The sequence below is a fragment of the Haliotis rufescens genome, unplaced genomic scaffold (assembly GCF_023055435.1).
Source record: "Haliotis rufescens isolate VD_foot unplaced genomic scaffold, xgHalRufe1.0.p SCAF_5, whole genome shotgun sequence".
Lineage (NCBI taxonomy): Eukaryota > Metazoa > Mollusca > Gastropoda > Lepetellida > Haliotidae > Haliotis > Haliotis rufescens.
Window position 1 is genome coordinate 9,654,856 of NW_025964223.1, and position 25,484 is coordinate 9,680,339.

General features: G+C 46.2%; 1 protein-coding gene across 2 annotated transcripts in view; it reads right to left on the reverse strand.

The window, feature by feature from the left end:
• Positions 1-1,644: 1,644 nt before the first annotated feature.
• The window catches only part of LOC125373118 (glucose dehydrogenase [FAD, quinone]-like), a 36,056-nt gene continuing 12,216 nt past the window's right edge, over positions 1,645-25,484 (reverse strand). For both annotated transcript variants that reach the window (XM_048383984.1, XM_048383985.1), the window contains exons 8-12: positions 25,047-25,197; positions 21,570-21,712; positions 21,055-21,229; positions 20,298-20,520; positions 1,645-1,971 (exon numbers count right to left, since the gene is read on the reverse strand). In XM_048383984.1, coding sequence (XP_048239941.1) covers positions 1,842-1,971; positions 20,298-20,520; positions 21,055-21,229; positions 21,570-21,712; positions 25,047-25,197 — 822 coding nt within the window. In that variant the 3' untranslated portion in view covers positions 1,645-1,841. The remainder of the gene's footprint in view (positions 1,972-20,297; positions 20,521-21,054; positions 21,230-21,569; positions 21,713-25,046; positions 25,198-25,484) is intronic.

Genomic DNA, 25,484 nt, shown 5'->3' on the forward strand with positions numbered 1-25,484 from the left:
AACAGATGGTGGACCAAACCTCGTTTTTAACACGCTTCTCAAATACCCCAGCAGGAAATACGCCTCAGACCTGATTGAATCCAATGAATTTTACGACCAAGAAAATGTATTGTCACGCCAATATAAGCCAAAGTTAAATTTCCTTCTGATTGACCAAAATATGGTGCCTTGGCATGGATATGTACATGTAGTCAACAGTTTAAGATGTCAACAAGGGCAGCATCTCAATAAAATTTCTGTCAGCGTTGCTCCTCAAATAGTTCCAGCATGAATACTGAGGACAAAAGTATGAAATGAATGTACATATATTTGTGAAACATTGTTGCACCATACAAATGTTCCAACCCTGAGACTGCCTTCTCAGGAGAATCGCTTTTCTAAAACCATACAATTTCCAATTGTTCGACAAAAAGCACTAAAATCCTAACAAAATATGTTAAACAAAATTTGTTGTCATGATAAGGAGACACATACCTGCCGAGGTCAAGCTTCGACAGTGAGGAAATGTGAGGAATGAGTGCTTATAGGGCCAAAAAACGCATTGTGAGAAAATGCAAGAGCACCAGTTTCATTTCGAGCAAAAATTGCTGAACAGTAGCCATAAATAGTCTTTTACAATTTGGCTAATACTGTAGCAGCAATAATGAAAAATCGGATTCGAGCCTTTTGAGCAAATGAAGGGCATCGTTGGTGAGATGAAAATAGTGAAGTTTAAGCTTCATTGGTTTACTGGTTTCTACAAAGAGTATATTCACAGAGCAGAGACTGGATCTTGGGAAGAATTAGAGGCATGGTCAATGTGCAAAGGTCAGATCAACGTCAAACTTCAATATATCGCGAAAAACAGAACATATATCTCAAGACACACTACTAATATTTTCCAACTTTCATTACATTTGGAACAAACATGACCAAAAAAATGGCCTTTAATCGGTGTTTCAATATGTCAATCATGGCTTCCATACAACAAATTGGATTCAAATTTCAACAAATATTGGTATCATCAATGGTGGGAGCAAGCATGTCCATTGGTTTCAGATGAGATGTGTACATAATATAGAGCGCATCGTCACAGTATTATATTAAGGATTATGGTTTGCATGCCAATGTACCCCGCCTGTGTGGAACGTTGTATATAATATCAATCACTGGTTTTCCTGGTCCAGACCGGACCGAACAGCTGAAATGTTACTGCCAGTGGTGTAAACCAAAAAACAATGGTGTCACCAATCCGAAAAACAAAAGTATGGAGAACTGACAGACAGTCTCATGCAGAGACCAGTCTCGACCGTTGAGGCCATCAAATTGCAGATCATCCTAATCGTGTCATGAAGGCTATACACAGACAGTGGATGCATAATACAAATGCAACGGCTATAAGTGTGGCACATTAACCTTTTTTAAAAGAAGTATGTGAAATTGTGCTCTTCTATATGCATACAATCTATGTATTCTATTGTGAATTTGACGTAATGGTTTAGAATTTACCTTGTTGTGATTCTTCACATGTGTGAAGCCCATTTTGGGGCTCGCCTGTCATGATAGAATATATTGCTAGAAACGGCACGGAATTCATTCTCTCATAGATTAGATGTTCTTTGTGCTGTCCTAATGGAAAATCCACACGAATGAGAACACAAACAGTTATGGGGAAAGTATTTATAATTTTTACTCCAGATTGAAATAAATCATCGAAGAACATCATGTTATGTTTACGATAACTAAAGCGTTTTATAAACATATTTTATGTTATAATAGATAGATATGCAATAATTAGAGAGAGAGAGAGAGAGAGAGAGAGAGATAGATGATATATCTAAAATGTGGAAGCAAGATTATCCTTATTTGCTGCTTTTGATGATGTCCGCCGCCTTTTCTCCAATCATAATGCACGGGGCGTTTGTGTTCCCTGACACGAGGGCCGGCATGATGGAGGCGTCCGCGACTCGCAGCCCAGAAATACCCTTCACTCTGAAAAACATTAAATTGAAACCGACATTCAGATTAAAGTGACGACTTAGATTCAGCACGGACACGTCACGGCATATAGAAGTTAGTTCGTTATACCTTAATCGTTATTCGAAATTCGTAAAACGAAAACCGAACTATTTCTGTGGAGGACGAATTATTTTATTTTCCGTCCTCCAAAAACCACTTTTTTCCAATATTGAGACAGACAGTTAGTGCATGTTCGAGGAACGTCAGACAAAATTGGGGACATCACATTCAGCATAAACCTACAGGTAAACGTTTGAAAGACGAATAACAAACTAATTTTTCCATCTTTCCGAGGCAAGAGAGTTAACTGATTTTAAAAGTCCAGTTTCCACCCTTGCCGACATTGGCTGGAATTCCTGGGTTCGATCGTAGCGCCCCTAGTGGCTATTACAAGTTATATCCCTTCTATGCTTCTCCTATAGACCAAAGAAGTTGTGTGCAGCGCAACAGAACCGCTCCTGGCTTCTGATTGGTCGGTGGGGTCACATCCGTTTCCGGGGAGGAGGGGAAAACCCAAAGAAGCGCTCGTACAAGGTGAAAGGATCAACCATTGAAAGAAGCGCTTATAAAATATTTTTCTTTTCTTTTTCTTAACATAGACGTGGCGGCGGCGGCGGTGGGGGAAGGGAGGGGAGGGGCGGTGGCGGTGATGGCGGCGGCGGAGGGGGAAGGGAAGGGAGGGGAGGGGAGGGGCGGTGGCGGCGGCGGAGGGGGAAGATAGGGGAGGGGCGGTAGCGGTGATGGCGGCGGCGGAGGGGGAAGAGGGGGGAGGGGAGGGGAGGGGAGCGGCGGTGGCGGCGGCGGAGGGGGAAGATAGGGGAGGGGCGGTAGCGGCGATGGCGGCGGCGGAGGGGGAAGAGGGGGGAGGGGCGGTGGCGGCGGCGGCAGCGGCGGCGGCGGAAGCGGGAGGGAGGAAGGCGGGAAGGGAGTCGGGTTCTTTGTTTTGTTTTGGTGGGTGTGTGGCGATGGCATGTGGAGATGATAGCTCACTGAGACGAGCATATCATACACAGTCGACGACTCTGCCACTTTGTTGCTAGGTTGACGTCATATCGGCGAAGGATCTTGCAACAACATTCCACAAATCATGTCATCTGGTATGGTGATGTGTTTGTAAACTTTGAGGTGCAAGGTCTCGTTCCACAAGGCGATCGTGTATTGTAGCCAACTATGACAGCCGTTCGTCTTAGTTAAAAGTCGGTGAGTGGCGATCACCTTAGCGCTACGATCGTGGTTTGGAATTCTAAAGGTGTTGGCTGATTTCTAAAGGTGAATCGACAGGCACAGACATGAACGGGATGTAGGTATATGCCTACGTACTGTCATTCGTGTCTCCATGCAAACGTGGTGTCACGCGTGACGACAAACACACGTTGATCCATAGGATTATTATTATTATTATTATTATTAATTATACCGAGGTGCTGGCACTCGTGTAGGTTGACATGCGTACTGTCATTCGTGTCTCCATGCACACGTCATGTACTTCGTGTGTTTCCATGCACACGTGATGTACTTCATGTTGCCATGCAAACGTGATGTCATGCGTGTCTTCAAACACACGTTGATCCACAGGATTATTTATCCTATTTAGCATTTTACAAGGATAGAGAGAGATCGATAGACATACGTGGTGTTTGACTCGTGTCTTCAGGCACACGTGGTGTTTCACTCGTGTACACCACCATACATACCAACATATTTATTTTATTTTTATTTTGAGACGTACAACTGTGGTGTCACGCGTAGGCGTGTGCGTCCAGGAGGACGAGGGAGCGGGTGTGGGTTCTTTGTTTTGGATTGTTGTTGTTTGCGTTGGCAAAGCAAGCAGGGTGTGCCTCAATTAGTCTGAACACCATGTGGACACCAGGCAGCTGATCTTTCAAGCATGGCCTTTCTCTTTTATCTTTCTCTTCTTCACTTTGGTGTGCACTGACATGACAGACGCACAGACAGACATACAACGTAGACGACATCTCAACTCAGCCTCTACCCTCGGTTTAGCATCCTGTTGGAGTTGATATCAATCACGACACAAAGAGTCAGTTCAATTTATCCCTGTTTAATGATGACACCTAACACACTTCAACTTAGATACAGGGCAAACAATGCGAAACAATGCGAATAATGCGAAAAAGTGGATGACAACCTTCGTCATCGTCATCACACAGGTAGCCTGCTCAATGTTGCAACGAGTGCTGTTATTGCTGCTGCTTCTGTTGGTGAAGGTGTTGCTGCTGCGGCTGCTACTGCCGCTCTATATAGTGCTGAGATGAGTTCTGGTGCTGCTGCTGCTGCTGCTGGTGAGGGTGTTGTTGCTGCTGCAGCTGCTTCTGCTGCTGCGTGGAGCGCATCAAAGAGTTCTGTTAGTGAGGGTGTTGCTACTGGTGGTTCTATTGCTGTGGGGGTGGTGGCTGCCACTGCTGGTGCCACTGCTGCTGCCACTGGTTTTGGTGTGGGTGCTGTTGATGAGGGTGCTGTGGTGACTGCCACTGGTTTTGGTGTGGGTGCTGCAGCATCTGAGGTGTCCATCGGTGATGGTGAAGGTGGTGGTGGTGGTGACTGCGCTGAAGTTACTCCTGTTACTATGGCAAGGAGTGCAGCTGTTGCTGCTTCTACTGCTATGGGTGTGGCGGCTGTGGCTGTTGCTGCCGCCCAGGATAGTGCTGAGGCAAATTTTTCTGTTGCTGCTGCTTCTCGGGGTGTCCCCTTCGATGCCCTCACACCTGCCGCGCATTGCGCCATCTGTAGTGCATTGATGAATACTTTTAGTGAGGGTGTTGTTGCTGCATCTGCAGCTGCATCTTCTTCTGCCTGTGTGGTGGCTGCTTCTGCTGCTGCTACGGGTGTTGTTGTTGGTGTTGTCTGCGATGAGTACTGTTGCAGCAAGGGTGCATGTGAAGTTACTATTTCAACGAGTGCTACTGCTGCTGCTTCTATGGCTGCAGGTGTTGCTGCGGCGGATGCTAGTATCGCTGTCAATAGTGCTGAGTCGAGTTGTTGTGCTGCTTTCACTGCTTCTGAGGGTGTTGTTGTTAGTATGGGTGCTGCTTCTGCTGCTGCTGACGCTGCAATGAGTGCTGAGAGGAGTACGTCTGGTTCTTTTAACGTTCCCTCTGCTGCCACTGCCGTAAGTGCTGCGACGTGTGGTGCTGCTGCTTTTTGGGCTGCTTTGAGTATGGATGTTGTGAGTGCTGCTGCTTCAGGTGTTGGTGTTGACTTTTACACTTAGAATTCCATGCTGGGGATGCAGATGCCATAACCTGGAGGCAGAAATGTGTCCACAACACTCTTTAACTTCTCATGCATGTAGTCATGTGAAGCTTTGTACAAGGCACTTGTTCTCATCATCTCCCAATGTAGAACTAACCGCACCTCCAGGATGTCTGCCATTGCACACGGAAATGCTCGCTATTGAGAACGTCTTCGTCCTTGTCCCCCTTCTCCTTCTTCTTCTGTTTGATGGTGAGGCGGTAGTGGCCATTGTTGTCATACGGTAGTAGTAGCCGGAACATGATGGTGTTGTTGCTTGGGCCATTCAGTGAAAAGTGATGACCGGAGAGTGTTGGTCGTATTAAAAGGCACTGATGTCCTGCTTTCTGATTGGTTCATTCCGGTGACTGGTCTGAGTCTCAATTTTTCCTAACTGGACCAACCCTTGTGTTTCTTTTCCATAGGGTCAGGCTTGTAGCGTGAGAGAGAAAGCAAAACCTCGTTTCGACCCATCAGAGGGCCGCCCAAGGCAAAGGGTCGGGTTACAAGAGCGTTTTCATGCCGAGGTCCTTTTTGAATGATTTGATGAGGGGAACCCAAGCTGATTTTCTCCCCCTCTTTCCCAGGCCGTTGTCCCAGTATCAGTCCTTTCATGGTGTCAATTTGAGATGTTGTTGGTTTCTGTAATTCAAAGTGAACCCTCGCACTTTGCAGGACGTGCGCGTTCCATCGGGTCTTGGGTTCATTAACTCATAGCCATAGTTTTTGGGACCTCCTGACACAAACGTCTTGATGGTGTTTCCGTCCAGTTCATCTGTAAACTCACCCAACGAATGGCCCAGCTCTGGATTCGTGTCGTGAGGTCGATGAATGTAAATGACGCTGTCCGTGATAAAGTACAAGACCCTGCGACCCACCAGGGCAAGGGTCTTGTACAGCTTGAGATGTGCTTGGGCGGTGACCCAAGCAGCAATGGCGACATTGAAATGAGAATGAGGGGTTTGGAATTCTTCCTTGTGGGTATAGGTCACTTCCACCATGTGTTCGTTGACAACGGTGACATCTTCGATGGTATTGCGTTCATCCCTCCACAAGGCAAAGTACTGTACAGGATCGTTCATATAGATGTTCTGACTGTAGTCTAACCGTTGTCCAAACTTGCCCCAGAGCGAATTTATTTGCATCTTGGCAATAGTGCGACGTCCTTTTTTTTTTTTTAATCAATACGGACCTTGTCCAACCTTCTTTGTCATAAATCTCCTGGATGTAAGCGTCGTGATCCGTTGTCCCTCGGGGTATCCGCTGGCTTCGAGCTTCTCCTTGAAATGACGAACGATATAAGTGTCAAAGAGTCCTTCTTGCTGGGTGTCGGGGTCATGCTGTGCAAAGGTGTCAAAATGCCAAACGTCGTAGATCTGAAGCACCTGGTAGTCATATTTCTTCACGGCTTCCTGGAGTTCTACGGTGGCGTACGTACCCACCCATGACCTCTCGTCTGTGTGCTTGCAGGGGGAGTCTGACCGGGTATCGGCACATGTACGGCACAAAGGACAGAGCAGTTTGCCACCCGATCTGTAGGGCAGTAGCGGATGGTAGAGTCGTTTCGGGGGGAGGACAAGACATTGGATCAGTCCTTTAAGTTCAAACAACGTGTCCACAGGTGGTTGATGGAGAAGGGTCGGGTGTCCCGTGGGATACGCTCCGGTCTTACAAATGTAAGGATAAAGGGAACAAATATCGATGTACTTGATAGTTTCTCCTTCTTGGGCTTCGTAGCATAATTGCGTGGCATTGGTGCGTTCTCCATAGAAGGCGTCGCGAGGGTTGAGCGGTCCAGGGACGTGGATACAGTGGGGTCCCTGCAAGAAAGCACGCAGAGCAGAGTCCTCCTGTTGCATTTTTGTAAACTCGTGCTCCCACAGGGTGACGATCCGTTTCACCTCAGGGTGTTGGCTCAAGAGACTCAGGCGGTAGCGGGTGTCGGTTTAACGTGCTCCCAACAACGTGCCCAGGACGGGATGAGGTTCTCCAATTTGGGTCTTGTAACATGCCTGGCACCCATGCCAGAAACATCCCAGGAATTCGTAGATGGTGCCTGTCGCTGGATCGTAGCCATCCACACTGTACCGATGTTGACCCTCTCCACACGTGAACTCTTTTTCACCTCCATTCCTGGCGTGCTGGAGGTGCAGATTGGGCTCCGTTTCCATCAGATAATTGAACCAGTGTATACAGGCCTGGGAATAGTTTCTCTTGGGTTGGTAGCCTTGAGGTGAAGAATGGCAATGGTATTGGGTTTCAGGTCGTGTTTTCGGAAGGATTTCATGTTGTTGTTAGTATGGGTGCTGCTTCTGCTGCTGCTGACGCTGCAATGAGTGCTGAGAGGAGTACGTCTGGTTCTTTTAACGTTCCCTCTGCTGCCACTGCCGTAAGTGCTGCGACGTGTGGTGCTGCTGCTTTTTGGGCTGCTTTGAGTATGGATGTTGTGAGTGCTGCTGCTTCAGGTGTTGGTGTTGACTTTTACACTTAGAATTCCATGCTGGGGATGCAGATGCCATAACCTGGAGGCAGAAATGTGTCCACAACACTCTTTAACTTCTCATGCATGTAGTCATGTGAAGCTTTGTACAAGGCACTTGTTCTCATCATCTCCCAATGTAGAACTAACCGCACCTCCAGGATGTCTGCCATTGCACACGGAAATGCTCGCTATTGAGAACGTCTTCGTGCTTGTCCCCCTTCTCCTTCTTCTTCTGTTTGATGGTGAGGCGGTAGTGGCCATTGTTGTCATACGGTAGTAGTAGCCGGAACATGATGGTGTTGTTGCTTGGGCCATTCAGTGAAAAGTGATGACCGGAGAGTGTTGGTCGTATTAAAAGGCACTGATGTCCTGCTTTCTGATTGGTTCGTTCCGGTGACTGGTCTGAGTCTCAATTTTTCCTAACTGGACCAACCCTTGTGTTTCTTTTCCATAGGGTCAGGCTTGTAGCGTGAGAGAGAAAGCAAAACCTCGTTTCGACCCATCAGAGGGCCGCCCAAGGCAAAGGGTCGGGTTACAAGAGCGTTTTCATGCCGAGGTCCTTTTTGAATGATTTGATGAGGGGAACCCAAGCTGATTTTCTCGCCCTCTTTCCCAGGCCGTTGTCCCAGTATCAGTCCTTTCATGGTGTCAATTTGAGATGTTGTTGGTTTCTGTAATTCAAAGTGAACCCTCGCACTTTGCAGGACGTGCGCGTTCCATCGGGTCTTGGGTTCATTAACTCATAGCCATAGTTTTTGGGACCTCCTGACACAAACGTCTTGATGGTGTTTCCGTCCAGTTCATCTGTAAACTCACCCAACGAATGGCCCAGCTCTGGATTCGTGTCGTGAGGTCGATGAATGTAAATGACGCTGTCCGTGATAAAGTACAAGACCCTGCGACCCACCAGGGCAAGGGTCTTGTACAGCTTGAGATGTGCTTGGGCGGTGACCCAAGCAGCAATGGCGACATTGAAATGAGAATGAGGGGTTTGGAATTCTTCCTTGTGGGTATAGGTCACTTCCACCATGTGTTCGTTGACAACGGTGACATCTTCGATGGTATTGCGTTCATCCCTCCACAAGGCAAAGTACTGTACAGGATCGTTCATATAGATGTTCTGACTGTAGTCTAACCGTTGTCCAAACTTGCCCCAGAGCGAATTTATTTGCATCTTGGCAATAGTGCGACGTCCTTTTATTTTATTTTAATCAATACGGACCTTGTCCAACCTTCTTTGTCATAAATCTCCTGGATATAAGCGTCGTGATCCGTTGTCCCTAGGGGTATCCGCTGGCTTCGAGCTTCTCCTTGAAATGACGAACGATATAAGTGTCAAAGAGTCCTTCTTGCTGGGTGTCGGGGTCATGCTGTGCAAAGGTGTCAAAATGCCAAACGTCGTAGATCTGAAGCACCTGGTAGTCATATTTCTTCACGGCTTCCTGGAGTTCTACGGTGGCGTACGTACCCACCCATGACCTCTCGTCTGTGTGCTTGCAGGGGGAGTCTGACCGGGTATCGGCACATGTACGGCACAAAGGACAGAGCAGTTTGCCACCCGATCTGTAGGGCAGTAGCGGATGGTAGAGTCGTTTCGGGGGGAGGACAAGACATTGGATCAGTCCTTTAAGTTCAAACAACGTGTCCACAGGTGGTTGATGGAGAAGGGTCGGGTGTCCCGTGGGATACGCTCCGGTCTTACAAATGTAAGGATAAAGGGAACAAATATCGATGTACTTGATAGTTTCTCCTTCTTGGGCTTCGTAGCATAATTGCGTGGCATTGGTGCGTTCTCCATAGAAGGCGTCGCGAGGGTTGAGCGGTCCAGGGACGTGGATACAGTGGGGTCCCTGCAAGAAAGCACGCAGAGCGGAGTCCTCCTGTTGCATTTTTGTAAACTCGTGCTCCCACAGGGTGACGATCCGTTTCACCTCAGGGTGTTGGCTCAAGAGACTCAGGCGGTAGCAGGTGTCGGTTTAACGTGCTCCCAACAACGTGCCCAGGACGGGATGAGGTTCTCCAATTTGGGTCTTGTAACATGCCTGGCACCCATGCCAGAAACATCCCAGGAATTCGTAGATGGTGCCTGTCGCTGGATCGTAGCCATCCACACTGTACCGATGTTGACCCTCTCCACACGTGAACTCTTTTTCACCTCCATTCCTGGCGTGCTGGAGGTGCAGATTGGGCTCCGTTTCCATCAGATAATTGAACCAGTGTATACAGGCCTGGGAATAGTTTCTCTTGGGTTGGTAGCCTTGAGGTGAAGAATGGCAATGGTATTGGGTTTCAGGTCGTGTTTTCGGAAGGATTTCATGTTGTTGTTAGTATGGGTGCTGCTTCTGCTGCTGCTGACGCTGCAATGAGTGCTGAGAGGAGTACGTCTGGTTCTTTTAACGTTCCCTCTGCTGCCACTGCCGTAAGTGCTGCGACGTGTGGTGCTGCTGCTTTTTGGGCTGCTTTGAGTATGGATGTTGTGAGTGCTGCTGCTTCAGGTGTTGGTGTTGACTTTTACACTTAGAATTCCATGCTGGGGATGCAGATGCCATAACCTGGAGGCAGAAATGTGTCCACAACACTCTTTAACTTCTCATGCATGTAGTCATGTGAAGCTTTGTACAAGGCACTTGTTCTCATCATCTCCCAATGTAGAACTAACCGCACCTCCAGGATGTCTGCCATTGCACACGGAAATGCTCGCTATTGAGAACGTCTTCGTCCTTGTCCCCCTTCTCCTTCTTCTTCTGTTTGATGGTGAGGCGGTAGTGGCCATTGTTGTCATACGGTAGTAGTAGCCGGAACATGATGGTGTTGTTGCTTGGGCCATTCAGTGAAAAGTGATGACCGGAGAGTGTTGGTCGTATTAAAAGGCACTGATGTCCTGCTTTCTGATTGGTTCGTTCCGGTGACTGGTCTGAGTCTCAATTTTTCCTAACTGGACCAACCCTTGTGTTTCTTTTCCATAGGGTCAGGCTTGTAGCGTGAGAGAGAAAGCAAAACCTCGTTTCGACCCATCAGAGGGCCGCCCAAGGCAAAGGGTCGGGTTACAAGAGCGTTTTCATGCCGAGGTCCTTTTTGAATGATTTGATGAGGGGAACCCAAGCTGATTTTCTCCCCCTCTTTCCCAGGCCGTTGTCCCAGTATCAGTCCTTTCATGGTGTCAATTTGAGATGTTGTTGGTTTCTGTAATTCAAAGTGAACCCTCGCACTTTGCAGGACGTGCGCGTTCCATCGGGTCTTGGGTTCATTAACTCATAGCCATAGTTTTTGGGACCTCCTGACACAAACGTCTTGATGGTGTTTCCGTCCAGTTCATCTGTAAACTCACCCAACGAATGGCCCAGCTCTGGATTCGTGTCGTGAGGTCGATGAATGTAAATGACGCTGTCCGTGATAAAGTACAAGACCCTGCGACCCACCAGGGCAAGGGTCTTGTACAGCTTGAGATGTGCTTGGGCGGTGACCCAAGCAGCAATGGCGACATTGAAATGAGAATGAGGGGTTTGGAATTCTTCCTTGTGGGTATAGGTCACTTCCACCATGTGTTCGTTGACAACGGTGACATCTTCGATGGTATTGCGTTCATCCCTCCACAAGGCAAAGTACTGTACAGGATCGTTCATATAGATGTTCTGACTGTAGTCTAACCGTTGTCCAAACTTGCCCCAGAGCGAATTTATTTGCATCTTGGCAATAGTGCGACGTCCTTTTTTTTTTTTTAATCAATACGGACCTTGTCTAACCTTCTTTGTCATAAATCTCCTGGATGTAAGCGTCGTGATCCGTTGTCCCTCGGGGTATCCGCTGGCTTCGAGCTTCTCCTTGAAATGACGAACGATATAAGTGTCAAAGAGTCCTTCTTGCTGGGTGTCGGGGTCATGCTGTGCAAAGGTGTCAAAATGCCAAACGTCGTAGATCTGAAGCACCTGGTAGTCATATTTCTTCACGGCTTCCTGGAGTTCTACGGTGGCGTACGTACCCACCCATGACCTCTCGTCTGTGTGCTTGCAGGGGGAGTCTGACCGGGTATCGGCACATGTACGGCACAAAGGACAGAGCAGTTTGCCACCCGATCTGTAGGGCAGTAGCGGATGGTAGAGTCGTTTCGGGGGGAGGACAAGACATTGGATCAGTCCTTTAAGTTCAAACAACGTGTCCACAGGTGGTTGATGGAGAAGGGTCGGGTGTCCCGTGGGATACGCTCCGGTCTTACAAATGTAAGGATAAAGGGAACAAATATCGATGTACTTGATAGTTTCTCCTTCTTGGGCTTCGTAGCATAATTGCGTGGCATTGGTGCGTTCTCCATAGAAGGCGTCGCGAGGGTTGAGCGGTCCAGGGACGTGGATACAGTGGGGTCCCTGCAAGAAAGCACGCAGAGCGGAGTCCTCCTGTTGCATTTTTGTAAACTCGTGCTCCCACAGGGTGACGATCCGTTTCACCTCAGGGTGTTGGCTCAAGAGACTCAGGCGGTAGCGGGTGTCGGTTTAACGTGCTCCCAACAACGTGCCCAGGACGGGATGAGGTTCTCCAATTTGGGTCTTGTAACATGCCTGGCACCCATGCCAGAAACATCCCAGGAATTCGTAGATGGTGCCTGTCGCTGGATCGTAGCCATCCACACTGTACCGATGTTGACCCTCTCCACACGTGAACTCTTTTTCACCTCCATTCCTGGCGTGCTGGAGGTGCAGATTGGGCTCCGTTTCCATCAGATAATTGAACCAGTGTATACAGGCCTGGGAATAGTTTCTCTTGGGTTGGTAGCCTTGAGGTGAAGAATGGCAATGGTATTGGGTTTCAGGTCGTGTTTTCGGAAGGATTTCATGTTGTTGTTAGTATGGGTGCTGCTTCTGCTGCTGCTGACGCTGCAATGAGTGCTGAGAGGAGTACGTCTGGTTCTTTTAACGTTCCCTCTGCTGCCACTGCCGTAAGTGCTGCGACGTGTGGTGCTGCTGCTTTTTGGGCTGCTTTGAGTATGGATGTTGTGAGTGCTGCTGCTTCAGGTGTTGGTGTTGACTTTTACACTTAGAATTCCATGCTGGGGATGCAGATGCCATAACCTGGAGGCAGAAATGTGTCCACAACACTCTTTAACTTCTCATGCATGTAGTCATGTGAAGCTTTGTACAAGGCACTTGTTCTCATCATCTCCCAATGTAGAACTAACCGCACCTCCAGGATGTCTGCCATTGCACACGGAAATGCTCGCTATTGAGAACGTCTTCGTCCTTGTCCCCCTTCTCCTTCTTCTTCTGTTTGATGGTGAGGTGGTAGTGGCCATTGTTGTCATACGGTAGTAGTAGCCGGAACATGATGGTGTTGTTGCTTGGGCCATTCAGTGAAAAGTGATGACCGGAGAGTGTTGGTCGTATTAAAAGGCACTGACGTCCTGCTTTCTGATTGGTTCATTCCGGTGACTGGTCTGAGTCTCAATTTTTCATAACTGGACCAACCCTTGTGTTTCTTTTCCATAGGGTCAGGCTTGTAGCGTGAGAGAGAAAGCAAAACCTCGTTTCGACCCATCAGAGGGCCGCCCAAGGCAAAGGGTCGGGTTACAAGAGTGTTTTCATGCCGAGGTCCTTTTTGAATGATTTGATGAGGGGAACCCAAGCTGATTTTCTCCCCCTCTTTCCCAGGCCGTTGTCCCAGTATCAGTCCTTTCATGGTGTCAATTTGAGATGTTGTTGGTTTCTGTAATTCAAAGTGAACCCTCGCACTTTGCAGGACGTGCGCGTTCCATCGGGTCTTGGGTTCATTAACTCATAGCCATAGTTTTTGGGACCTCCTGACACAAACGTCTTGATGGTGTTTCCGTCCAGTTCATCTGTAAACTCACCCAACGAATGGCCCAGCTCTGGATTCGTGTCGTGAGGTCGATGAATGTAAATGACGCTGTCCGTGATAAAGTACAAGACCCTGCGACCCACCAGGGCAAGGGTCTTGTACAGCTTGAGATGTGCTTGGGCGGTGACCCAAGCAGCAATGGCGACATTGAAATGAGAATGAGGGGTTTGGAATTCTTCCTTGTGGGTATAGGTCACTTCCACCATGGGTTCGTTGACAACGGTGACATCTTCGATGGTATTGCGTTCATCCCTCCACAAGGCAAAGTACTATACAGGATCGTTCATATAGATGTTCTGACTGTAGTCTAACCGTTGTCCAAACTTGCCCCAGAGCGAATTTATTTGCATCTTGGCAATAGTGCGACGTCCTTTTTTTTTTTTTAATCAATACGGACCTTGTCCAACCTTCTTTGTCATAAATCTCCTGGATGTAAGCGTCGTGATCCGTTGTCCCTCGGGGTATCCGCTGGCTTCGAGCTTCTCCTTGAAATGACGAACGATATAAGTGTCAAAGAGTCCTTCTTGCTGGGTGTCGGGGTCATGCTGTGCAAAGGTGTCAAAATGCCAAACGTCGTAGATCTGAAGCACCTGGTAGTCATATTTCTTCACGGCTTCCTGGAGTTCTACGGTGGCGTACGTACCCACCCATGACCTCTCGTCTGTGTGCTTGCAGGGGGAGTCTGACCGGGTATCGGCACATGTACGGCACAAAGGACAGAGCAGTTTGCCACCCGATCTGTAGGGCAGTAGCGGATGGTAGAGTCGTTTCGGGGGAGGACAAGACATTGGATCAGTCCTTTAAGTTCAAACAACGTGTCCACAGGTGGTTGATGGAGAAGGGTCGGGTGTCCCCTGGGATACGCTCCGGTCTTACAAATGTAAGGATAAAGGGAACAAATATCGATGTACTTGATAGTTTCTCCTTCTTGGGCTTCGTAGCATAATTGCGTGGCATTGGTGCGTTCTCCATAGAAGGCGTCGCGAGTGTTGAGCGGTCCAGGGACGTGGATACAGTTGGGTCCCTGCAAGAAAGCACGCAGAGCGGAGTCCTCCTGTTGCATTTTTGTAAATTCGTGCTCCCACAGGGTGACGATCCGTTTCACCTCAGGGTGTTGGCTCAAGAGACTCAGGCGGTAGCGGGTGTCGGTTTAACGTGCTCCCAACAACGTGCCCAGGACGGGATGAGGTTCTCCAATTTGGGTCTTGTAACATGCCTGGCACCCATGCCAGAAACATCCCAGGAATTCGTAGATGGTGCCTGTCGCTGGATCGTAGCCATCCACACTGTACCGATGTTGACCCTCTCCACACGTGAACTCTTTTTCACCTCCATTCCTGGCGTGCTGGAGGTGCAGATTGGGCTCCGTTTCCATCAGATAATTGAACCAGTGTATACAGGCCTGGGAATAGTTTCTCTTGGGTTGGTAGCCTTGAGGTGAAGAATGGCAATGGTATTGGGTTTCAGGTCGTGTTTTCGGAAGGATTTCATGGTGAACGCAGCAGCTGTCATCACCTCTACAAAGGGATCCATGCGAACCGAGCTGATGGCGTTCTGTCGGAAGTCAGCGCATCCTCGTCTCAAAATGTCCATATCGCTCTGGCAGTAGGCTAAACGTTCTCCTTGTAAGTCAAACAAGGCTCCTTCTTGCACTTTTTGGGTATGCCACTGGAGGAAGCGAGAGACATGCCATCGGGATTGTACAAGACGGCTGGTGGATAGGGACTTCTGTAGGTCTGGTTGGCTTCGGTATTGAAAAAGTGCGGAAAATACCCTTTCTTCAGTTCTTTCAGTCCAAAGCTCTTTGGAAATGCTTTCAGTGGGTAGGGTATGAAATTTAAACTGTCTTCGAAACACAAGCGTCCCAGGGTCACCTGTACAATTTGTTGTCCATTTCGAATCTTGGTGGGGAGTTTCACCAGAAGGGGGTACAGGCCCTTCAGGATCAAGTGCATATCAAAGGATCATGCATTATGTGCCATCACATAAATGCGGTCCTCCTTCTGGACTGTGGTGGTAGTGGTGTTTTTGTTCTTTGTCTTCTTTGTCTTCTCCTTCCCCTTTTCCTCCTCCAACGGGGTGGGCGCGTCCACTTCCATGGCATCTTCCCCCTCCACCTCTTCCACCTCCTCCAGCTGGGGTGATGAATGTCGTTGACGTTTTGAAGAGTGGTTTCTTGAGGGGGTTCCATCCCGTTTTCTTTTCCCAGGGTGTGCTGTTGTCCCCTTGCGTGCTGTTGCCCCCTTGCGTGTGCTGTCCTCATCTTCCTCTTCTTTCTTCTTCTTGGGTTTTTCAGCCAGCGTTGTCAACCACACACACATCATGTCGCGTGGTGGGGCCTCGAAACACGATCTCACAGCTGGGACCATACCCTTCTTCTCTCCATGGACAGTGTTCGCACAAGTCCTTGTTCACTTCACTGATACATCGTCCACATCCTAACTGCACCACGCACAAATTTGTGCTTTTCCGTGTCTTGCATGCATTCAAAATCATAGAACGCATATTTGACGTTGTCTCCTATGTGATGTTGTTCCTCTTCCCCCTCCTCCTCATCCTCTTCCCCCTCCTCATCCTCCCCCTCCTCATCCTCGTTTTCTTCACGGAGAGGCGTCATGTAACAGCGATGGTCTGGGGTCATGGGTTCTTGACACACTAAGCAGGGATGTTCTTTATCTGAGCACTCGTGATGAGCCATGGGGGTCTCCAAGACGCGGACCAGCTGACAACAGGTCGGACACCTGTGAATCGATTGACAGGCGCTGGGTTTTCCCTCTGACGGTGACTGGAGATGTTGGGTGTAACACTGTTGATTTGGGAACCAGCGTTGACATGTCAAGCAAGGGATCCCGTGCTCTTCCTTGGGTCCGCAATAGCTAGAGTGGAGGCAGCGGTGGCAGCAGTATTGCTTGGTGCAGGGATGATTTTCGAGATGGTCGAAACGGTGGTCGCAGCGTTCGCAGTAATGGTTAGATGCATAAAAAGCTGGCATGGAAGTGATGACATCGTAGTGCTGATCATGATGATATAAATGCAGCACGGTGGCGTTGGGTGGAGCCTCATCACACTTGTACAACAGTCTCTGGTCCACCTCTTGACTGTAGACTTTCAGTTGATAATTCAGGTGGGCCAAGGCGCGTCCAACGCGTGCTAGGTCGTCCAGGCCCTGACAGGGACCTTCAGGCAGGCCTAGGCGTCAAAACAAGTCCCGTGCCCCTTATGCCTTGAACGTCGACTCGATCCGTTCTCGTGAGTCTCATTCGCTGGTTGGTCCATTCTTGGGTCAGAGGGTTAGGTTTCTGGGCATAATGCTGTGCCACCACCAGGGCCCGTGCCAAACAGGATTGATCTTCGTTCTTGATCCGTACAATGCCCCTTTTGCGTGTTAAAAAGGTTTCAAGTCCAATCACGTTTTTCAGTTGATGACGGCCACTGCCTGATCCTAGCCTGTCGGGATCTGCTACATGTACTAAAGTCACAACCATGGTGGCATCGATGTTCAGGTCTTTGTTGGACTGTTGGACTTTTTCCACGGCATGTAAAATATCTAGCCTATGGAGATCTTCAAAGCGACGAAAAGGAATCCGTATGGGGGTGTTCAAAGCGGGATGATCGATACCTAGACCAATACGATCTCCCTTCTGGCCTGACATCTGTTGATAAAAGTCATCGATCACCCTGTCAAATAAAGCTGGCAGTTCAATGGGAACGTGGTCTGGTGGTACGGTGTCCAAGTAGTCTGGGTTGAAAGTCAAACGATAGGTAGGGTTAGCAGTTCTTAACCGTCTGGAGCGTGTGGTGTCTTTCCTCTCCAAACGATAGGGTGTACTCTGCTTGTCCGTCATGGTGGCGATGAGTGCCTGATGAACGTCAGCCCTTCCTTAATATACATAAACAAGACGATCTTTTTATAGAAGGTATCTGATTGGTCGAAAATCTGACCAATCAGAAGTCAGCACCCAAGCCGAGTTGTGCTTTCTTTTTCCCAGTAAAAAAACAAACACAACGGTCGGACCAATTTGGAAAACTGAGGCTCAGTCCAGGCATGGAAACGGATACATCGACGTGTCCCGTTTTGGAGCCATCAAAACAGGAGCCCTTTCGATCCACTCTAAAAGTTGAAAAAATGAATTGTGTTGTGTTTTTAGGATGGAGAAATCAGCATGCTCACCCCAGGGAAAAAAACAGGATAAAAAATGGTTACCCATCAGAAGCTTGGGTTGTCGTCCAATCAGGAAACAGGGTGACAGTGTCTTAAATAGTATAGACACTCTCTGGTCATCACTTTTCCTATGAAAAAGAAACATAAGGGTCGGGCCAGTTTGGAAAACCGAGGTGAAACCGATCGCTCCCTGCATTCCTACACGTGTGTGCCTGTCGATTCACCTTTAAAAATTCAGGCAACACCTTTAAAATTCCACACCATGATCGTAGCGCTGAGGTGATCGCCACTCACCGACTGTTAGTGAAACGAACGATTGTTCTTTTGCTACAATACGATCGCCTTGTGGAACAAAACCTTACATCTCAAAGTTTACAATCACATCATCATAGTCGATGACGTCATTTGTGGAATGTTGTAGCACAATCTTTCGTCGATGTGGTGTCTACCTAGCAACAAAGTGGCTGGGTTATCGACTGTGTATGATAACTTTGATAAGTTCGTTTCAGTGATCTATCATCTCCACACGCCATCGACACCCACCCTGCTTGCTTTGCCAACACAAACAACAACAATCCAAAACAAAGAACCCACACCCGCTCCCTCGTCCTCTTGGACGCACACGCCTACGCGTGACACCACAATTGTACGTCTCAAAAAAAAAATGAAATAAATATGTTGGTATGTATGGTGGTGTACACGAGTGAAACACCACGTGTGCCTGGAGACACGAGTCAAACACCACGTATGTCTATTGATCCCTCTCTATCCTTAAAAAATATTAAATAGGATAAATAATCATGTGGATCAACGTGTGTTTGAAGACACGCATGACATCACGTTTGCATGGCAACACGAAGTACATCACGTGTGCATGGAAACACACGAAGTACATGACGTGTGTATGTCGACACGAATGACAGTGCGCATGTCAACCTACACGAGTGCCAGCACCTCGGTATAATTAATAATAATAATAATCCTATGGATCAACGTGTGTTTGTCGTCACGCGTGACACCACGTTTGCATGGAGACACGAATGACAGTACGTAGGCATATACCTACATCCCGTTCATGTCTGTGCCTGTCGATTCACCTTTAGAATTCAGCCAACACCTTTAGAATTCCAAACTATGATCGTAGCGCTAAGGTGATCGCCACTCACCGACTTTTAACTTAGACGAACGGCTGTCATAGTGGGCTACAATACACGATCGCCTTGTGGAACGAGACCTTGCACCTCAAAGTTTACAAACACATCACCATACCAGATGACATGACTTGTGGAATGTTGTTGCAAGATCCTTCGCCGATATGACGTCAACCTAGCAACAAAGTGGCAGAGTCGTCGACTGTGTATGATAAGCTGTCTCAGTGAGCTATCATCTCCACATGCCATCGCCACACACCCACCAAAACAAAACAAAGAACCCGACTCCCTTCCCGCCTTCCTCCCTCCCCCTCCGCAGCCGCCGCCGTCGCCGTCGTTTTTTTTTTCTACGCGCTTCTTTCAATGGTTGATCTTTTCACCTTGTACGAGCGCTTCTTTGAGTTTTCCCCTCCTCCCCGGAAACGGATGTGACGCCCTCTTGGAGGTGCGCACGCCACCGGAAACGGATGTGCCGCCATATTGGATGCGCGCGCCACCGGAAACGGATATGCCGTCAACTTGGATGCGCACGCATGACCCACCATGCCCTGCGCACACCCAACCGGAAGTGACTTCATCAGAGGTCACGTGACCCCACCGACCAATCAGAAGCCAGGAGCGGTTCTGTAGCGCTGCACACAACTACTGACCAATCAGATTCTTCATCTCGTATAACTTGCATTTGCTTTCAAACAGAATGGCGGCGCCCAGTCAAGACGATCTGATCGATAATCAAGATCTATATTCTGATAAAACGGGTCTGACATCGCGAAGTGCATCAAATCACGTGAGCACTTTGATTAAAGACATGAATAGATTTGGAAAATATCTAATGACAACGAATTGGTGGTGCCAATGCTTTGCAAGTCCTGCAATCGACCGAACTCTGCATTACAGTTCACGAACCAGATTTCAATTTCGTTGTGCGATTTGATTGAACTATGCACAGACTCGTTAGTCCAGCCAAACTTTAACTCCATAATACCAGCCTAGTTCGGCAAGGGTGGAAACTGGACTTTTATAGTCAGTTAACTCCCTTGCCTCGGGAAGATGATTATTATCAGGCAGCTTGGTAACAGAGCTATGATACGTTTGTTATTTTCTAAATACATTTACAAACTAATAGACATGTTGAATACCAACACAACACGAAGGCAAGTTTACCCACGTCAATCAGTCAAGCACGGAACGCCCCAAAAAGGATTAAAATAATAAAGCTGAATGTCCATGAAAGTTGCTCGTCTTTGATGTGATCAGAGCTATAAATATTCAAGGTAGTAGACATGTAGTTGACCTGTAGACAAACAAATCCTGGAAATCATTTTAGATTGGTGAAAACACAATGTAACATGATTGTATTTATACAAACGCCATAGAATAGTTGAAGTTTTCCAAATTCACCCACCTCAGTTGAGGATCCACCACTGTAGTTGGGTCGCTTGGTTTTCCCATCTTGCACGTGGTGGTCGGATGGTAGATTGTTGTAGCCAGTGCCCGGATGTAACACTCCCAGTATTCATCAGTGTCATACTTCATAGTGTTGCATGTCGGGAAGGGTGTGTCTTCAAGCTGGGCTCCTATTTCCTTGAATGCCTTTGTCTGATGAAGTTTCTGGACCATGCGAACACCTGTTGAACAGAAATGTCTTTTAAATTTTGATCCATTTGATATTCAAAGGTATATTTTTGGAGCGAAGCGTTATTAATTCAGCATGTCTCTATGTAGTTCAAAAAACAGTTTGAACTGACAAATCGATGATATTCATACTCGTAAAAGATTGTGAGCGTTAATTCTAAATCTATAATGATGAAACCTGATGTTCACTGTGTTCTGGATGTTACATTGTCATGCTTGAAGGTGGAAGGAAGTTTTGGTTGGACAAATATACATGATCCTTCATAAATGATGTTGCCTCAACTAGATCCAAAGACAAAGATGGTGCCTTGCTCGCAGTAGGTATCTGTTAAAAGTAGCCACTTTACCCAAAGAATGTCCCTGGTAAAAGTTGTTACTTTACCAGAAGTATGTCCCCATTAACAGTAGTTGGTTTACCCGAATTATGACTCTGTTAAAAGTGATTGGTTTACCAGCCAAAAAATGAGTCTTTGTTAAAAGTAGTTGCTCTGCCCTAGAAAGTTCTTAATAACTGGAACTGTTTTCACCTCTAACTAAAGTCTTGACGTCATCGGGATGAGACAGGTAGTTGGGCTCGATGATAGGATGCTCAAACGGGTTGGTGCTTCTCAGGCGGATTGTCCCCATGCTCTTTGGACGGAGTAAAGCTGGGAGGATTGTGAAACCTTCTTCATCAGACGTCCAGTTGAAATGAGCAACTATCTAAATAAGAAGTAGGTGATCGTTATATAAGGTAAGGGACGTTTCAAAACAAGAGCGTTTATGTCGTGTCAGTATGCGTGTGTAGTCCGTCCATACGATCTTCCCCGAAACCTGTTCATTGATGACCACAGCAACGGTGCTCTTACAGTACCCACAGAATTAATTATAAAAAATATGTAAAGCTGGCCACATGGCAACCGTGTTAAAAATGTCATTTTTGTCCATTGCTCAGCCATTAATGCATGTATCATTATAGAATTGGATAAGAAGAAAGGACGAAGACAGGGCCCATCGATACTGGGAACATATTGTGATTCCTGTGGAAATGAAGCACTCTTACCTTTTGGTCAATATTAAACAGACGGGCCAGACTTTTGTCCATTGAAACACAGACACATTGAAGCTGAACATCTGGACTTGGTTCGTCGGATTTCGTCTTCACAAACGCCATGGCTTCCAGACCGCCGCTTGATGTTAAAAGACCTACAGTGAAAGGCAAGCTATAAGCTGTTAGTGGCTGAGCAAGTACCCACTAAGGAAGGTGTGCCGCGATGCACGGATTTTGGAACCTTCAAGGAATGATTTGCTGAACAGTTAGCAACATTTTAACCTCACCATGGCGGCCTACAAAATGTATCCTCAGATCATGTTTTGGACGCCACACGTTTGTAGACGACCATGTTTATCTTGAGTTATAAAGAAGTTGCAACTGGAAACTTGTCTGACATACCTTAAATATAAATGTCAGCATAAAAAGAGTCAGCTTATTTAAATCAGCGACGATTTGGCGCATCATGGTCTTCATATTTACTTTTCAGTCGAAAGGATGGAAATCTTTTGGGCCACTCTTTTTAACAGATATATGTTTGCATTTCCTTAGTTTTTTTATAATGTTACTTTTTTCTTTTCCTGCAAAACATGAAAAGGATTGATATCGGAATTACACTTCTGAACGTAAAAGTAAAGCATGTGTTGCTGTCAAGATGGTATTCCAGTCTGCAAAGCAACTTTTAACTTTAACGCCATGATATGACTAGAATAATGTGAAAAGCGGAGCTAAACCCAACTCACTCACTCACTCACTCACTTTTAACTTCACTTCATAGAATCAAGGGGTATCTTGACAATAAATGCTTTAAAGTCTTGACCTTCACCATTTCTATCTTATGAGGAGAATAGCAGTCTAGCGAACCAGAGAGACTACATACTTGGAATGTCTGGGACTGTAATTTGTTCAAGATGGGCCAACAGTCATGTACTTTAAAGGTATATAACGAACCAATTTGCTAAGAATGAGCTGAACGACTACTGCACATATAAAAATGCCCATTCCTATTTCTACTGGATTCCAATATCCGACACCAAAATTGCTTGGTCCAGCAAATTGCCCGATGTCAAAGATTAACCATAATCCTTGATACAAACAAGGAATGAATTTTGTTATATTCTCAGAAATATTCGATACAGGTGATTTTCATATCAAATCAATTCTCAAAGACTCAAAAATTTTGCTTTTGACTTTTAGCAATTGCAGAAAAGAACTAAGCTCAATTGTTAAACACTTGATTTTCCAACTTTGTACATCACTCACCCAAACGAGAAAATGTATTCTTAGATCCATGGGACAATTATCAAAACGTGGTGATCATAAAAATAAATTTCCATCTCTTTCTTCAAAGGTTCATTACAGTATGTCAGAAATGAAAGCAAATGTCAGAGGAGGTGAGGTGAATTGGTTATAAAAAAGTAAGCAAAATTGTAAAAATCCAGATTATTGCACTTAAAAACCACCCGTGTGCGTGCGTGCGTGATTACTTGTATAACTTCGGACTGAGATATCATACTGCAGTTCACCTCACCTCTGAGAAAAAAAAATCAATGAAATGCTGGATTTGACCTCATTGATACCATCAATGTGAAATTTGGAGATCAGAAGTTTTTTTCAAAAACGAGGTTTCCCCCAATGGCACAAACTGTGCTTCCCTCCTTGTTGATATATTTCCGTAATGCATTTGAATCGGAATTTCTGCTCGCATTGGCAAACTCAACACACATTAATATTCAGGTATACCGATGTTTGGCTATTGGCCAATAATATTCAAATAGGCAATTCCTCTCTTCTTATTTACCATCCTGAAATTGAACTAAAGAGACAATGAAACCATTACACTAAACAAAGTTATCCACAAGACTGTATGAAATAAGGGATGTATTCAAAGGTCAACTTTCCCTTATGTTGAGCAATATTCCAATAGCTCCAGCCTTTGGTGTCTTCATTTTACAACTTGTACGATATTGTCGAAAATCTCTGAAACTACAACAGAGATACTTATAACTATGGACAACATCTCCTCGCTTTTACTTATAATGGATATATTGCCCACATCACGGTTTCTTTCATTAGGCAGGACAACGAGATAAATATCATCCTGTTGGTATTGCCGGTCCTATTCAAAGGATTTTTTATAACCTGCATCACAAATACATGTCAGAATGCAACCTCGGGTGTCGACGAGTATTCAGCATATAGCTTGGCTTCCAAGGCTGATCGTGCTGCATTTACTTCTTGCAGTGTTCTTTCCCGAAATGTGGAATATATCCCTTCAACCATGATGTTCTCAAGAAGACTACTTTCGACCTCGGTGTTTTCAGAACTCGAGGAAACCTTCACTTATAACAATGCAGAAATTGAAGAAATGAAAAAAATGTCTACTGAGGCTCCTGTTGCACCCACGTAAAAATAGGATCGTCAACAAAAAATTCCGGCCTGTTCTTTGGAGATGTTGACAGCGGTACATTCAAGAAACAAAAACTGAAAAGAAGTGTACTTTGTACAATTGCTGGTTGAAAAGAATCACAGAAGATGTTGTTTTCCAATACATATAGAACCATCAGGTGTTCTGTTCTCCCTATTCACACATAACAGCAAAGATTTCCAAGAAGACATCGACCAAAACCGCTGTTTGGATCGCCCCGTGCTTATACAGACAGTTACAACATGTTCACAACCACCTCTCAACCTCGTAATTAAGCCAAGTAACAATTTTCAGCTATTTATACATGGACTTGGATAAAGACAACGACGTTTGTTGCCAGTGATTAAGCTTTCAACCAAAGGAACTGAAGAACTGAGTTTCTGTCGTTGTAGTGACTTGGGCTCATTGTACTAAATGAGCATGCGAGCATGCGAACATGCGAGCATGCGAACTCATCTCAAGTATTGCTCATCAATCCGCGTTGTGCGTACAGACGTTTTGGTGCTCATACTATGACGAGAAAGAAGACAACATTCAGTAAAATGGACCATATTATAATGTAATACTAGTGTATTATGAATTATGATACCATGCTGACAAAGCTGTTGGAACGTTCTTGTTTTAAATTCTTTCTTCTTGGATATTATAGCACACTATGACCAATATACATTAATTGGAATACCCGATCTTATCCAATCAGAACCACTAAGGATCCATGCTCGTCATTAGAGGCGACTAACGGGATGATGTGGTCAGGCTCGGTGACTTGGTGCATGACATCTTATTCCAATTGTGTAGATTGATGCTTATGATATCAATCACTGGGTTGTCGATTATTCACAGACCGTCGTCAAATTGATGGAATATTACTGAGTGAAGAGTTAAACAACAAACGTCCGTAAACGTCCGTTAACGTATGACGTTAGTAGATTCGAATTCGTTGACCTGCCATAGAGAATTCGTAAAAAATGGGAACATGTGTTTTTTGTGATAAAAGTGTTTGATGAAAAAAAGTTTAAAATGTTCAGGAAAATACGCGCCTTGAGGCAAATATTACTTACCTGATTTTAATGCACGATATTCGATTGAAGTAAGGGTTGACTCTAACTTCTTTGTCGTGAGGGAAATAGGCTTCTGAATCTTCGATACCATGGTGACGAACATGTGATCCTGTAAGCTGTCACCAACTGGGAGGCTAGCGTGAACTGGAATCTGTATATTGAAGTACACACGACAAAACTATTTCAATAATTTTGTAAAATCTAAATATTTTTTACATTTGTATACTTATCCTGCATAACTTCTTAACGATTTCACTGCTTACCTTACGATAACTAGAAGGAAGGTCCTGGGTGAAGAAATAAAGTTCTGATGTCCCAATTACTGACCTTATCGTGGCTATCCTGTGACCTTGATGACACCTAAGGTCATCTTCACAGCTCTGCCTGTCGCCCAAGCTCTTAGAAAAACATACTTTTGAGGTTTCTGAAGCCAAAGTG